The 16,824-nt window shown below is 39.6% G+C and overlaps 1 protein-coding gene across 2 annotated transcripts; it reads left to right on the forward strand.

The window, feature by feature from the left end:
* Positions 1 to 312: 312 nt before the first annotated feature.
* Positions 313 to 11,969, forward strand: dhodh (dihydroorotate dehydrogenase). 2 transcript variants are annotated; one of them, XM_072380721.1, is made up of 9 exons: positions 313 to 397; positions 3,121 to 3,333; positions 3,429 to 3,628; positions 5,414 to 5,496; positions 5,921 to 6,108; positions 7,682 to 7,795; positions 9,421 to 9,574; positions 9,684 to 9,843; positions 11,471 to 11,969. In XM_072380721.1, the coding sequence occupies exons 1-9, from the start codon at positions 380 to 382 to the stop codon at positions 11,538 to 11,540; spliced, it is 1,200 nt and encodes a 399-aa protein (XP_072236822.1). In that variant the 5' UTR covers positions 313 to 379; the 3' UTR covers positions 11,541 to 11,969. The 2 variants fall into 2 exon arrangements, with proteins under 2 accessions (XP_072236822.1, XP_072236823.1); XM_072380722.1 differs by lacking the exon at positions 9,684 to 9,843.
* Positions 11,970 to 16,824: the final 4,855 nt, after the last annotated feature.

Consider the following 16,824-nt stretch of genomic DNA (forward strand, 5'->3'; position numbering starts at 1 on the left):
GTGAAGGAATCACTCAATGTCAGTAAAGGTGATTCAAACTTTCCTTCTACATACTAATCAATAGTAACTTTGTATTTGGACTAAACATTTAAAAAAAAAAAAATTTCTATTATTGTCTGTGCAAAATTATAATTTCTTAAAAATAAACATATATCTAGTCAGTTTAACATCCTTAAATATTCTATGCTGCCATATTACGTCTTGAAATGTTCAATATTGTGGCTAAACAGCCAAGAGTGAAAAGCTTCTTCTCACATCAGGATTACGAGGCCTGACGAAAATATCGCGAGAAGATGTACAGGAAGCTGGTGGCGCGTGTGTTTGTGTAACGTGTAGGAAATGCATTCAATGCCCTTTAATGCAATGACAAATTGCGTCCATGGCGGGACAATTTAAGGTAATTTTAGATACTGTCATCCAATGTGTGTCTTGCAGAATATGGTATTTTATATTGACACCAGTGCACTTGTTTGCTAGCTATGTTGTACTTCACGAAAGTAAAGATAAACCAGAAGTAGCTTGTCTCTGCCGGTGTCTTCAAGATAGTAACACAGTCACACATGATAGCAGTGAATGTGTATTAACCTTGTGTTTTGAAAATAGGACTTTGTCTTTAAAAAAAAAGAGCATGAAAAAGGTTTACATGTATAGCAATGTGTCACGTTTCCAGCTGTTAGTTTGAGAGATGTAACCGAAGCCTCCTGCAGATATGACACATATCGGTTGTCAGATAACTGTTTTCATTCAGGACAAACTGAGAGTGGTAAACCTATTGTTGCGTCTAACTTTGTCAGTCTTCTTGAAAGCAACAAGCAATCATTTTAACCTCTTTTAAACAGACTTGTCTACAGCCGTCAAGACTTACATCATCTGATGTAATGAGAAAGAAATGGTTGAAGGGTATTCTGTTCAAGGGTATTTTGTTCTGTTGCATCAGTCTTACTTATTTCTCTCGTATTGAGATGGTTTACACATCAAAAACTGATCTGTTTACGAATCCATGATGATGACAGTGTTATCTTCTAAAGTGCTTGCAAAACTGTTGTTGTTACAACAGAATTTATCACTGACCCTATTCAGACCTGTCTGATTGGATCACAAGTGCACATTTCTCAGACTTGCTGATCATTCAGGCCACATTCAGATGTGGTTTGGGGCACATGAGGCAAGATTTTATAAGAGAAACACTAGAAAAAGAAAAAGCCTGATAATTGTTTTTTTTAATCTTAGCTGACCTTTTAAAATGCATCAAAACTCCTCACTGAAATCACACCAAAATCGAGCTTTTTGTAATTGGACTAACACACGAACGCGTACTATTGCTCTGTTAGCACATAGCTACTGTTATGTGACTACATGCTACTATAGGAGAGCTCATGTCTTATTTCCACTCGGATGTTTTATTGGACTTTTTACAGAAAATACATTCTGTAAAAAACAAAGTCACAGGATGTATCATTCACAGAAAACCTCCATCGGTGAATGTTTTGTTGTCGAGTGTATTTCTGCTTCTCACAGCTGGAGTTTTAATGTCAAACAGCAGCAACTAAACGGGGAGTGTCGTAGTATTGGGGGAATGAGTTGTTTGCATTACAAGAGGCTGTCAACCTTTCTATGTATTACATGTTGTAAAGTTGCTGTTTATTGTGAGCAGATGTTTTTTTTCAGCCATTTTTTAGGAGACGAGTTCAGAGTTGAAACTGCAGAGGCAACATCACAAATCAGTTATTGAATGTATTCCTGATTTTTACAGAAAATTCTTTACTGATGTTCCGTTTCTTAATCAGGTGAAAGCTCACTGTGTGATGTAGGATATATGTTTATATAGAGCAGTAAACTGAGATCTGATCAGAAGTGCTCTCTCAAGACGCATTTTAATACCAAGTGTCATCTCACATCCTTAATGCTGTCCACTTGTGACTGGATCACTCAGAACGCACGATAATTCCTCATGATAAGTCCAAACAGCCTCGTTGTCATATTCATAACTTAGCCTTAAAATGTAAAATATATATATTGAAGTGATTTCACAATCAAAATAACCTCTGTTTTTATAGAATGAGCCTAACACAGTCTCACAAAAATAATGCATTTAAAAAACAAACCAGGTTATGTCCAAAGTAAAAAAGGGCTCAGAATATGATGCTTTCTGGCTGTGAATACATAATGAGTTTGTTCCCAGAGAATGAAGCAACAGTCTGCACTTCCCTTGTTTCAGATAGTTTAAAATTGAAATATGCCCATAGCTGAGTGCAGCGTACCCCGTTGAGAAGACCAGCTTTTACAACAGATTTATGACAGCCATCTGAATAGTGACTTTTACTTCAATTTGAGCCACACTTGATGTTTACTTTTGTAAAACTGGCTCCTGTTTAGTCCAACATGTCTCAAAAACTCACATAAAGCAGAGCTTTCAGTTTAAAAACCCATGTCTCACCTGGTTATTATGTCTATTCTTATCGCAAAGTGTGTGAATGTGGGTATGATAGAGACATGCTTCATGTATGAATGAAGAAAAAACGGAATGTGTGTATGCGGCTTGTACTTTTCTTTTTGCAACAAAAATCCTGTCATCAACCCACCAAGCACCAAACAGCACAAATAATGTTAGCAGCTCGTTCCCTCTGAGAATTCGTGATGACTAAAACCGGTGCTAAGAGAATGTGACTTCAAGTGATATAATGATATTAGTCCATAACTACTGGATGTGGTTATAAGCAACTGTTTGTTTATATATTTACTGTGTCAAAGAAGCTTCGTTGGGTTTTTTCAGCTTGTTTCTGCAACCTCAGAGTTATAATAAAATGGCTGCAGGTTTAAACTTATTCATTTTATCACGTTAGAGTCAAACACACCCCTGCAGATGCAGCTTTTCCACAGCAGATTGTCACTGGGCAGAAAGCACAGGAGGATATTAGTGAATTATCCTTAATTTCCGTGATATTGAATGAGACCTTTCACGTGCAAGGATGTGCAGTTTGATTTTCCTCGTGCTACTATGTAACCACTTTATATATTTAAGTGTTTATGTATCAAGATACTCTATGCACTCTATTTCTGTTACAGTCAGGATGTCTGATACAGTCTCTTGAAGATGTATTTTCATGCTCTCACCAACAGAAACAGTTTAAGGAGGCAGTGAAGGTCATCAGCTCAGGAAGCCTTTTGTTTGCTTCTTACCTCACCGTGGTTGGAGATGAGCGTTTCTATGCCAACCAGCTGATGCCTCTGCTGCAGAGGATAGTGGGGCCAGAAACAGCGCACGTGCTGGCAGTGAAGCTAATAGGAATGGGTCTTGTTCCGCTGAACCGCTACCAGGACCCGGCGTCATTGGTAAGACACAGAATTGTGTCCTAAGTCGACTGGACACTTTAAACTAACAGTAAACTCTGTAAAACTTTGTTCTGTTTGCTGATATGTTTCTACAGGAAGTGAATGTACTTGGATTGAAGTTCAAAAACCCCATTGGGATTGCAGCAGGTTTCGACAAGCACGGGGAGGCTGTTGATGGCTTGTACAAAGTGGGTTTTGGCTTTGTTGAGGTGGGGACAATCACTCCACAACCTCAGGAGGGGAACCCTAAACCACGCGTGTTTCGACTCACTCCAGATCACGCGATTATTAACAGGTATGTTTGGGAAAGGCAGATGACTCAGTGGTACTTTTGCTAAGGTACAGCATGGTCAGACTTCAGCACACCTCAGTAAATACTGGACAGGTTAAGAAATGCATGACAGCAAAACTTCAATCAATCAATCAAACTTTGTTTCTAAAGCACTTTTCATACATTAAAAATGTAGCACAAAGTGCTTTAAATGTTTAAAAGCAGCCCCCATCCCCACCCCAGCACATACACGTGAACACACACAGGAAACACCATCACAGGAGGCCATCTGCACTTGGTGTTGCTCACGACCCACAACTAGGACGCCTCCACCCGGATGCACACCAAGCTATAGGCCAGCGAGGGGCCCACAGCAGTGGAGCACTGCAGCAGACCCCCCCACCTGGCCAAGCCAATGTTCACCACGAGTCAGAAACATCCAAGCCAGAGCCGATCACAGCCCCCACCGAGGAAACACTGGGGACATGGAATAAAAGCATTAAAACTACAAAGGCTCAGAACAAAAAATAAATATATGAAATAAAATAAAGTAACAATAGAAAATACCTAAAATGAACTCTGTCGTAAAAAGAATAAAATAATAAAAGGACTAAAATATAAATTGACTAAAGTAATTAAATGAATGAATAAATCCGACATTAGTTAAAAGCCAAATCAAATAGGTGAGTCTTGAGCCTGTTTCAAAATATATCAACACTGTGCGGCCCTCAGGCTATTCCACAGACAGGGGCCAGAGTGCTGGAAAGATCAAGCTTTGGGATCTAGCTTTGGGGATCATTAAAAGGCTCTCAGGGTGCGCAAGGGCTCATATGGTAAAAGCAATTCTGAAAGATAAGAAGGTCCAAGACCCCTACGACATCTAAAAACCATTTAAAAACAATTAAAATCAATCCTAAAGCACACAGGGAGTCAGTGTAGTGATTTTAAAACCGCTGTAATATGTGCCCGCTTTCTGGTCTTCGTCAGCACACGTGCTGCTGAGTTCTGTAAAAGTTGTAAACCTAAGATGTTTCTTTTTGGAAGACCAGAAAGCAGGGCGTTACAGTAGTCAATACGACTGGAAATAAAAGCATGCGTTAGTGTCTCTGTGTTAACATGAGAGAGAACGGGAAGGACTCTGGCTCTCTTCTTTAAGTGATAAAATCCTGTTTTTGTTGCCCCTGTGTCAGCCCAAAGGAAGGATACAGCAACCTCAGTGTTGTCTTTGTTTGTTTATGTGATGTTTTATCTGTTAGGAGTCCCACAGAACATGTAGTACACATCATACACCTCTCCATTGCCATTAGAAGTAACATGTTGTCATGTTTAGGTTTTTGCATAGACCTTAAGCAAATGATTGTAGCGAGCATTTCTTAGATGTGAAGCCATGTGGAAGTGTGAAATGCCTCTAATGGGCCATACTTCCCTCATTAAATAGATAATAAGCCTCAACGATAGACATTTTTGTGCAGTCAAATGTCAAGCATCGTTCTCCAGTTTCACCCTCTGGATATGGTCACTTCTTACTCCTGAAAAGCCAGTATGGTGATGGAAGATTAACATTCATGAGACTTCAAAAGAGCAGTTCACAAACCAGTGGATATGTCCACTTCTTGTGTACCACGATGAGCTGATTGCATGTTTTTGTTCTTACTGACGCAGCGGAGGGGCTTTTAAAAGAAACCACCAAATGATAAACGGGATGTTGTTTTAGCTCATTTTCAGTGTGCTGTTTTAGATGTATTTAGAATTACTTTTAGTACTGGGTTGACATTTTCATCATTTGTTCTTCACCTGTGGTTTGTCCAGGTATGGATTCAACAGCTGTGGTTTGGCAGAAGTACAGGAGAGGCTAAAGGCCAGAGAGGAAACACAGCAAGAGCACAGTAAAAGTTAGTTGGTGTTCATGTTCTGTAAATTACTGTGAACCTGTTCATTTCATCAGATTAAAAACTGCTTTGAACATCGGGTTAAAATGACAGCTTTCTTCTTTTTACTGTTACAGGATGTCTGATATGAATCTATTTTTCGTCTTTTGTGTGTTCTGTGTCATTTGATGTTGTTGAGGGAAGCTTGGCAGCTAATTCAGAATTAGATTACGTACACTTTTCTATTCTCCTGCATTTTATTGTTTCAATTATCATGACCCGTCCTTGCCTCACGTTTTATTGCTCACAGCTCATTTAGAGCATCAGCATTCTCTGCCCCAGTTCAGTCTTGTGTCTGATGATGCAACCCGTGTTTGTGTTTACCTCAACCTTCCTACTGGTTTGTGAGTGTGTTCATATATGTGCACGTGTGTGTCTGTTTTTCTAGCTGGCCTTCCCCTGGGCATCAACCTGGGGAAGAACAAGCTCTCCCAGGACGCAGGGGCAGATTACATGGAGGGGGTGAGAACACTGGGCCCGTTGGCAGACTACCTGGTGGTAAACGTCAGCAGTCCTAATACTCCAGGTCTAAGAGATCTACAGGGGAAGGCTGAGCTCAGCCAGCTCTTGCGCACGGTAGGACTGTCTTGATGTCCATTAAGAATACCAAAAGTGCTGGGGAAAAAACAGTCTACACCTCGTGGAAAACTTGAAAGCTCTCATTAAAAACCATAAAAGAGTAGAAATATTCATGTGACTGTGGATCCTCCATGGAGACATGAAAGCTTTCTTTTTACCTAACTGATCAGTAAATGGCAAAAAGAGGATGCAAACCTTTCGGTTGAGGTTTGCGTGAAGACGATTTAAACAATTTTTTTGACAATCGAAAGCTGAACGCTTTTTCGCCTCACAGAAAGCTCAGTTTATAAGCGGCGCACTCCAGCAGTAACGCCACTGCAGCTGGTGCCCGATGCGCTTTGGTTTTGTTCCGGTTGGTTGTGCACATTTTGATTCTTTAAGCCTTGTGTGCGCATTGCAGTTGGCGCATTTGCAATGTAGAAGAGCTGGTGGCACAACTGTGTGAGTACAGGCATCTTCACACTGAATAAATGCAGCACAAGGTCACTCTGGTCATCTGTGACAGTGTTAAGTTTGTGCCAAGCATTGCCACAGCTTAATCCTATGATTCTGTCATCTGTGCAACAATACCATCTGCAAAAACTATGTTTTTTTGTAAATCAAAGCTTTGAGCTATAAGCCAAGACCCTCCTCCCACCTCAGGCTCCTCTAAACCAAATACAGAAAGCAGCTGTTATCAGTGAGAGGGGAGCAGCTGAGAGTTGTTGTGGTAGAAATAGCGTAGTTGTGGAAATACTATCATTAACAATTCTAAGTGAGTAGAAGCCTCTCTAAAACACAACTAAGCTAAGCTTTAAGCTGCCTCTGAAGCGCCAGCTTGATTTTAGGGAAGGTTGAACACAGGAGTCATTGTCACTGTTTCCATGTTCCCCAGCAAAGGAAGGAAGGACATGTCCCTGGATTAAGTATTGATCTAGTTTCCATCTAGTTGAAGTGAAGACAATTTCAATAATGTCAGAAAGACAGATACACCACAGCAGTTGATGGGCTGTGTTCTGTAATCTGTAGCAGTGCTAGACGTTCTCTTTCAGGTGTAGAGAACGTGTTGATTGTGTTGGTGTAGATTGTGTTGTGCATTTTTTTTTATTTTTAACTTTTTTTTTTAGCTTATATGCAAAACATGCTTAAATTACTCCTGTATTGTTCCTATTTTAGTCTGTGCAGCTGTGGCACAGCCCCTCTGTGAGGAGCAAACGCTGTTTTCCCTTGCAGCTAAAAGAAAGTCAAGGGCAGGGTTAATGAATGCCACAGAACTGTGACAACATATGTGATAAAAGCCTTTCAGCACTATAGAATCTCTGTGGATTAGCTATTGATACTCAGTCAAATGAAAAAAATGAGTAAAACAAGCGAGAAGCCTGATGAGCAGATTTGAGTTTATGGAATAAATACCCCATCCTTTGATGCACTTTTTGAATAGCGATGTGTTGTTTAAACAAGGTTATTCTGTTGTATTTAAATACATAAGTATTATAAGTAGTATAGTTTACATCTTTCCGAGCCATGTACTGCCTTTTTGTCTAGTTTCCAGCTGTTGAACTGTTGCTGCCTCCTCATACAATCTGCTCAGGTGCTGAAGGAGCGCGATGCCCTGCAGGAAGAGCGCAAACCTCCGGTCCTGGTGAAGATTGCTCCTGACCTCACTGCCCAGGACAAACAAGACATCGCTGATGTCGTCACAGAGGTATCCAACTTATTTGGATACATTTCTTTTTTCATGCCTTGTTGATTTGATCATTTGATTTAGTCCAACCAGTCATCTCTCGTGGTCTTTGCAACGCTGGTCAGAAATGAGTGTGTGACCCCGACATTAGGAAAAAGAAAACTATTCAGGTTTAAAGATTCAGCAGTTTTTTTTTGTTTGATTTTTTTAGTTCCTTTTTTGTTTCTTCCTGAGAATGGAAAAAGAAATGCATGCAAATCGTTCACTTCAGGTCACATTGCCCAGACGTGGAAGAGCTAATGACTTCAGCCTTCTATGTCACATGCAAACTGTACACAGCCTTCGCAAAGTTGCAGCCGCCCACACTGCTCATGGAAAGTTTTCAGGTGCTTTCAAGACTTCCACACTCATCCTAATGTGGATTCAATTCATTTTTCATTAGTCTACACTGTTCTCCACCGTGACAGAGCAAAAGCAGGTTTCTGGAGTGTTTGTTTTAAAATAGTTTATAAAAGACTGATATATCCCATTTACACGACTATTCAAAAACTTTTGTTTTGACTCTTGCAACTTGGCTGCAACTGTTTAGTCCATTATGATTGTGGAGTCAGAACCAGTCTCATAGCTGGATGTCCAGCCATACTGAGTAATACTGTGGGTGGACCTGTGTCACGCAGGTAACCAACGAGCCAATGGTTCCTATTGGTGACAATCAAGGTTTCTTTAGGCGCATTCGGACAGAGTTCTAAGAACGCAGTTCTAAGAACTGTCCACCTTGAATTTAGTTATAAGAACTGCCCTTCCCCAGGGGAACTGTTTCATTTTGCTTTCACACATAAGTCGGGGACCTTGGTTGGGACTGATGTGACGCAACCGTCTGTGACAGTGACGAGTTTCTGTAGCGCCACCCTCAACAACAAAACCCGCCAAATGTAAGGAGAGAAGAAAACAAAACAACACCACCAAGAAGCTAACATGAGAGCGAGGAGGCCACCGTGTTTATGGTCTGCATGACGGCAGTATTAATCATGACGATCACATCAGGCGTCAAAGATCGAGGCTGGAAGAGCTCACAGCAAGAGTCAGGAGACGAAGAATCGAGCAGCAAGCTAACTTTAGCTTTGTTAGCTTGGTTAGCTTGGTGCAGCGATATCAATGAAGATGAAAGAATGAATATTTAGTAGAGTGAGAGCTGGAGGAGTTTTCCTATCAAATGTAAAATTATAGCATATTTTTCATCCACTGCTGTTTTCTGTATGATTATCTAAATGAAAGCTTTTCAAATCACACGTGTGAGGTCTCAGCAATCTCTTTTTTCTTATTTTACTGTGGTGGCTTTATAACTGATCGGTTTTCAGCATCAACAGAGCTCTGCTCAGCCAGAAATGTTGTATGTAAAACCCGAGAGTAACTGTTTGTTAGATTTGCCCCTTCCTCATCTTCCTCCCCGTTCTCCTCCATTATGGAAAACAAATATTTGAGTAATACTCAGTTTCCCTGTTTGTCACAGTGCATCTGGCATTGGAGGGCTGGGAGTCAGACGACCCTTCTTCATCACACAAATACAGCAGTGCTGCTCCTGAAGCCACAACAACATTTGTCACTTACTTCCCATTATTTCTTCTCTGGACATTCTGTGTTTGCAGCTGGGAGTGGATGGCTTAATGGTGTCTAACACCACTGTGTCCAGGCCAGAGATACTTAAGGACTCACAGCAGTCTGAGGCTGGTGGTCTGAGTGGTCAGCCTCTCAAAGACCTCTCCACTTGCACTGTCGGCGAAATGTACAACCTTACCAAAGGTACGTATTTATTCTTTTTTTTTTTTAACACATTTATGTCCATTTCTTTCCCCTCAAGAGTCAAGAAAGTATATCTGAAAGAAACATACTGTACATTTGTTTGTTGTAGGCAAAGTGCCGATTATTGGAATTGGAGGTGTGGCCAGTGGGCAGGATGCGATGGACAAGATCCGTGCCGGTGCTTCACTGGTTCAGCTCTACACTGCCTTAACTTATCAGGGTCCACCTGTTGTGACAAAGATAAAGCGAGAATTAGAAAAGCTTCTTAAGTGAGTATGAGTACCAACAGGGATGATGCTAATTAAAGCTGTAATAGGCAGAAAATGCATCAAAATCATTATGTAGCATTTAGCAACCAAAGTGGGCTGACAGGACAACTACCCCGCTGCATCTCCTCTGGGCTTCGTTCTAACCCTGCAGAACTTTTCACACCATGAAAGGCGTGTTTGCTCAATTATAGGTCTCGTTAGGCAGAGGTGTCGCTGTTGGCTAAAATAGGCAGGTGGCGCCTGCATGTGCCAAGAGTTGAAAGAGATCTGGATGTAATATTGGCAGTACATGCAGGAAAAGTCCAAACTACAAATCCAGCGTTGGCAACAACTACTTGCATGGAAGAGCATGCAAAAAGGAGAGATGGAATTTTCAAACCTGTAGACAAAGAGAAAGTATGACAACAGACGGAATGAAATGTTTGTTAACTTAGGCAAACCTGTCCAGTAATGGTGAGAACTCAGTGATTACACTAGACTTGAGCTTTACTCTGAACTGCTGGACAGGTGAGCTCCTGAGGCCCTGTTCCAGCAATATCTACATGTAAGATTGTGGTTTGCTGCGAGCTGATAGCCACAATGAGGGCCTGCAACACAGCGTTCCTGTGGCTCCTGCAGTGGTTAACATGATCATTTACATCACATTTATAGAAAAAATTGATGCACACTTCAAAATATCTCAAAACAGCATGACCATATCTGCATTATAGTTTTGCTGTGTAACATTACTGCGTTTAGTCATTCCTGTTATCTAAATAAAAAGCCTTTTCATGCTGTGTTATATTGATCGAGCCCAGTTTAGACTTTCTGTAGTATTGCTTTAAGTGGCTGCCTCTGGCCCGCTGATGTGCGTGTGAACACGAGTCTCTCTATGGACACGCTTTTTGAAAAAGGGAGGGACTGAAGGGACAGAGAAGGATGCAAAGTTCTGACAAATTTGTCTTGTTTCCAAGATTTTTGCTTACTGCAGCTTTAAGGTATTAAGTAGGGATGCACAGTTGGGAAACAATTAAATACACACTAGAGAGAAATAACGATTTAAAGTATTTCCCCTTTGCATCACACAATCTTTGAATGAGCACAAATTCAAACATGCAAATGTTTAAAGATGTATGAGCCAACCACCAGTAGCCTCTCACCAAACCATGATTGTAACCTCTCTCATAAAAAAGGTTTGTTAAACCATCACCGGCTCAGTGACTTTTCATTGGTTACATGGCCTAACAAATCTTCTTTGTGCTCAACAAAATTTAAATGAACAATTTAAAGGTGGATGAGGAAATTACTGGCGAAGCTCTTATCCATCATAGTTTACACAAGTTTCCAGAGTTGGGGTATGTAAGGCACAACTTTATTTATGGTAAGAACTATATTTATTGGTGTACTCTGATTGTTGTGGACATGATTTTAAAGCTTTTGGATTTTAGCACTAATATAGCCGTATAGGGTAATCTGGCTAACAGGTTGCAGTGTGTTAGAGGCTACTGATTTTTAGCTTCTCATGCAGTAGCAACTCCATGAGGTGTAAGAGTCATGCTGAAAACAATCTACAAATAATTTAAAATGGCATGTTTATTAAAGGCTTATTGCACATGTTAACAATTGACTTCTGTATGTGTTTGTGCAGAGATCAAGGTTTCAGCTGTGTATCAGAGGCGGTTGGAGCAGATCACAGGGAAGACGATGGGAAATGTTAACACAGACACTCGGGGCTTGGCGGTAGCCACTCGATTGTCTGCCTCTCCTGAACTGTAATGAATTCTATGTATTTGTGGTTGCCCATTTATTCATTCTGATTGCCAAGAAGGTAGATATATTATGGTTTCACTAAGCAGTTTGTGTCAGTAAGTCAAAGTAGGACCTTTATGTGGAATGTAGTGAAAAATCTTTATTTCTTCTACAGTGTTGAGAAGCTGAAGTCTGCAACCGATTTCAGCCATTCATGTTTTGTTACAGTGTAACAGCAGCTACTATTTCTCAAGTGCTAACACCAACGTGCTTGAACTCAATTTTACAAATGTGTACAATTTGTTTGCTTGTAAAGACACAAAACTGTCATAATGATGTGTGGTTAACATGACAAAACTGGTCTTATATTGTGAATACACTTGGAAAGAAAACACAAATCCAGACACTGACTTTGTTTTATTTGATATCGTCTAAAAATCATCCTCATGTTTATTTTTAAAACGATTTTGTCAGGGTGTAAAGTCATAGAATCCAGTCAAACACTCTAAAAGCGTAGATGTCATTCACGTTGGTCTGTGAGTGTTTTTTCAATGTCAGGGATTTAATTAAAGAAAAAGAAACAGTCTGGCTAAGTTACCAAGAAAGCTGTCCCAGCCAAATCATCTGGCTGCACAAAATGTTCACTTGCCTGCTTAGCATTTGACTTGAGTTCAAATCTCAAAGATTACACAAAGAGGAGCCGGAGACGTCAGTGTTTGGGGAAAAGTTGGTTCATTAAAAATGGCCGCTTGATATGCTGAGTTGCTTTGGGAATGTGCGAGGGCTTTGTTCCATTTGCAGGTGATATAACTTTTAGTTTTACTGCCAACTTACGCTGAAATTGTGGCGAGCTGCTTCATACAAGTTCTGGTTTTAGTTTGGGAAATCCTTACCAAACCAAAGTGCTGCTTATCATGACTAGTATTTGACAGTTTTTAAGTAAGTTTTTTAAATGCAGGCCTTACATGACCAAACAGCGACACATTTTTCAAGCTAGTGCTCTTATTTTCGTTTTGATGTTGACAAATGTCAACAAGAACAACAAAAATTTAACATTCAGATGTTTTTTCCATGGGGTATGACTATACTTTTCTCCACATTCAGCTTGTGTGTCCATTGCTATGCTAATCTGTCCCTGCCCATGCCCCCACTCAGAAGCAGATGATGCCGCCTGCCCTTTTCACTCTGTTTAGCACTTCTAATGCTGGAGTAATTCATCCGTAAATGTTTGAATCAAAGAAAATGAAGCTTTTCTGAGGCTGTCACCCCCGACTAAGTCTGAGGACTTAGAGCATAAATCCTCAGACATATCACTGATGTCTGAGTTTGCTCATGATACTGCCTGATGAACACGTAAATAAAATCTTCAATCCGTGTATCACACACTCAAAGCCGCACCAAAAGATCTCTAAACCCTAAACTATGATAATGTAAACTATAATGACAGAGCTAATACTTTGAGGTTGTGTTTACTTTGTCATGGTTGTGCTTTTAAAAGCTCTTAAAGGCAGACATTCAGTGTAATAAGAAGAAGTGTGTCAATGTGGTTGCACTCGTACAAGGTGATTACTCTCACTAGATTTTTATTACTTTTTTCATCACCCTTCTTGTTTGTATGGGGAGCACATGTCAAGGAAATAGTTTTTATTTTTTTACAAGGACAGTTATTTTCCACAGTCCAAAAGCCCAAAAAAAAGGAAGAAAGAAAGAAAGAAAGCTGCTTCTGACTTATTGTTGCGAATCTGTTACAGAGTTATACTCATTTGAGTTCTGATTTAAGAGATTTTCAGACTTGAATGGACTGAGATGTTCTGTCAGCGGCACAGAAAGCCCTTTAAGTCATAACTGGTTGGTATCATGGCCTCAACAGCCAACAGCTGCTTTTAGAGATGTTCTGAGCTTTATGTTATCCACTGACACATTGAAATGACTTCTTAGTCTATCAAAAAATGCCAAGAATAGACAATGGTCATTAGCCATTGCCTGTGAAGGCGTGAGGATCAGCTGTGAGCTGCCAAGTGCTTCCCTCTTTGTTTCCTGAGGCCAGACTGTCTTGTATCTTGGGTGGTGTCATTGAAAGGGGGAAACTTTCTAAGCTGTTGGTTACTTAGATGTATGCATTCCTCAAATAACTTTTGTCATACCTAGGAGGCAACAGTTACACTGTACTCTGTTTCTAAGATGCTTGGTTTGTCTTAAATCTGACAGCTAACAGGAAAAGGAAGGTATAAGGATAAGGAAGAACAAATGGGCTGGAGTCTGTATTACTTTGCCCTGATTAAGCTCCATTGTTCTGTGTTGACTGTTTACATTGCTGATGAAAACCAAATTAGGTTCCGAAATGGTGAGAAATGTCCATTATAGCCTGCAATCACACAAAACCCAGTCAACCACTGATAAGTAATTCTGAAATGTGGAAAAAACGGTCACATTCGAGGAAACAAAAAAGTGAATATTCTGTATTTTCACTGCGTGAATGAGTCCAGCGTCTTCAATAACTGCAGTGCTTCAGTGCAACAATAAGTGGTCAACACAGCAAAGAAATTCAAAAGATGACCAATACTTTTATAAATAAGAAAATCAATTTACAATTATCCATTTGTAAAGTGATTTGAAGAAAATTGAATTCTTGACTTTTTTCCAGTGGTATGTTGTAGATGGAACAAAGCCCAGCAAAGTGTCACACATGCCTGTTCGGGATAAACAGGATGACGTTTGTCATGCACGTTTATGGCCCCCAGAGGATACTGCTGACTGCTCAGGGACTTTTCAAATTTTGTTTGCACTCAGATGCTTCATCAAGATAGGTTGTTAGTAATCATCAGTTTTCCTTTGACACCATCATAATTGAAATATGAAATTTTGTACAGGTCCTAGGCTCATCACCAAATACCTGCAAAGTGAATAGCATTCACTGATTTCTATTCATGCTTAAGACATATTATAGCGTGTGAAATGCATATGGCATTCTTTGTCAGTATGTGCAGATATGGAACTCTATACATAGCACCGAGACTGTTTCGGCGGAGCTAATCATTGGGTAATGAAAAATACATGAGATTCACAAAACCTTTAGTTGGTAGAAGCTTGAAGGACTGTAAAAATTTTTTAAAGACGCATATAAATTTGTGAAAAGCACTTCATATTGCACAAAACAAAAAGGCTGTTGGCAAAACTGAGCTTTCCAGCTAACCCCATTTTCAAGCATGTCGATGGCAGAATCATGATGTGGGGGAGGCTTGAAGGAATCAAAAGACTCCTGAATAAAAGAGAAAATGAAAAATACACGGCACGAAAGGAAACCTACATTAGCCTGCCAAACACTTGAGATCAATATAGCCTTTTAATTGTGACTGCAGACAGAAGATTTCCACACTGGAATAACATCAGAGCAAGAGCATCAAAGCCCCAAAGAGACCCATGTCAAAGCTCCCACTTAACTACCCCTTTAGACATCGATTAAATACTTACAAACTCATCCCTGTTCATCAAAATGAAATATTTAGTTGTTGTTTTTTTCCATGAAAACAATCCTGCATGCCTTAAAATTACTTGGATGCAACTCCGCACCTTTGCATTATTTAAAATGCACTGATCTGTGGGAAGGCAAATTAGCCCTGACTCCATGTCCGCTGCTCAGCTGGAACTCTGCTCAGAAGCTCCCAGTGAGCTCCCCACCGGAACTGTATGCACATAACTTATGAACCAAATACCTTATTTCTAAAAATGTGACGTCACTGGCTTCTTTGAATTCAGTAGTATTCAAATTAAAATGTTGTATTGTGCCCAATCTTTTTTTTTTTCAGTCTGTAAATGTTTCTGAATTTCATCACGATTGGCATGGATGATCAAAGCTGTTTGTCCAATACAGTCAATAGCCTTGAGTAATTACACTGACGTGTCGTAAAATTAGTGCTTCCTCTGTGGATAGCAGAATAAACAGACCAATCCAAAAGCTCTTCAGAAAACATCGCTCAATTTCAGGATAGTTTTTTAAATGTGACAAATAATCAAATGAATTCAACAAAGGTTAAAAGAAAAAACATTTTAATATTTGTTTAAATCTACGAGTTGAAAATACTAATGTCCTTGTATGATGTGAACTTAAAAGGAAGCCTTTGAATACATTTTGGAAAAACAAGAAATTTAGTTGAAAATGGCCCTAAATGGTTTACTTTATTCTGAGGTTGTAGTGAGTGTTTATAATATGTTCATAATTTACAACTTACATTCATCTGGGACACACTTGTGTCCAAAGGTACTTACAATTAGTAAATTTGTACCATTATAGAAGAGAGATTTTCTGAATATTGTTGAGATGCATATTGATAATAATAATAATAAATAATGTGGAATGAGACTGATTTTGAATAAGTATATGGTGCATTATATCTTTGATTTACACTGAGCTTTAGGTGTTGCAGAGCAGATCTGCAGGTCCTAAATAAATTGTACCAAATGCTAAAAAAAGGGGTAAAAACGTAGAAATGGACAGTAAAGCGGATGTGAAGCAGATGGGATTATGTAACCGTTGAGTGCTGCAGGTGCGGTCTGAGGTGCTTGTTTGCCTGAAGGAGGAGGAATGGCAGCTGCGAGCCTGTCAGCTCAGGTCAGCTAAAGAGGCATAAATGTTCTTCCTGAATCTTCGTGGTGACGTGATGTTGTTTGTGTTAAGTTCTCTCCAGCCAGAAGTTAACATGGCAAAATAAAACTGGAAGAAGTGCTCGAGTAAAAGATTAAAAAAAATATCATTTGCATATGTTTCAATGATGCTGCCCATTTGTTCATTTAGATGCATTAGTGTGCAATAAATTCTAAATTAATGACACTTACTGTAAAAAAAATAAAAATAAATGTTTGCAATATTATCTGAGGTGTACACTAAATAACGTATTGGTTTTTAACACACAGTGATTGAACATGCTGGGCTCATCTGTTTAAAATTTCTTACACTGTTAATAGTTGAATAAGTAGATAAATACGTTTCCAAAAAGTTACATATGAAACTTTTGCTTATTTTTTTTTTGCTTTGTACCATCTCAGATAACTTTTAGCTTGAAGATCCTAGAGCTTGATACCTTGCTGGAGCTATAAATTATTTAGAGTACTGCTCTACAGGAAAAGTAGATGATGAAAATTTGGCTTCATAAAGTTATGAATATTCCGACTCATGAATCACTGTCTCATTCCTCCTCTAGGCAAGTGCCCAGCTCTCTGAAAAAGCTCTTTTAGGTTTCAGTGTCTTCATTTTGT

The sequence above is a fragment of the Leuresthes tenuis genome, unplaced genomic scaffold (assembly GCF_036924035.1).
Source record: "Leuresthes tenuis unplaced genomic scaffold, fLeuTen1.0.hap1 SCAF_2, whole genome shotgun sequence".
In the NCBI taxonomy this organism is placed as follows: Eukaryota; Metazoa; Chordata; class Actinopteri; order Atheriniformes; family Atherinopsidae; genus Leuresthes; species Leuresthes tenuis.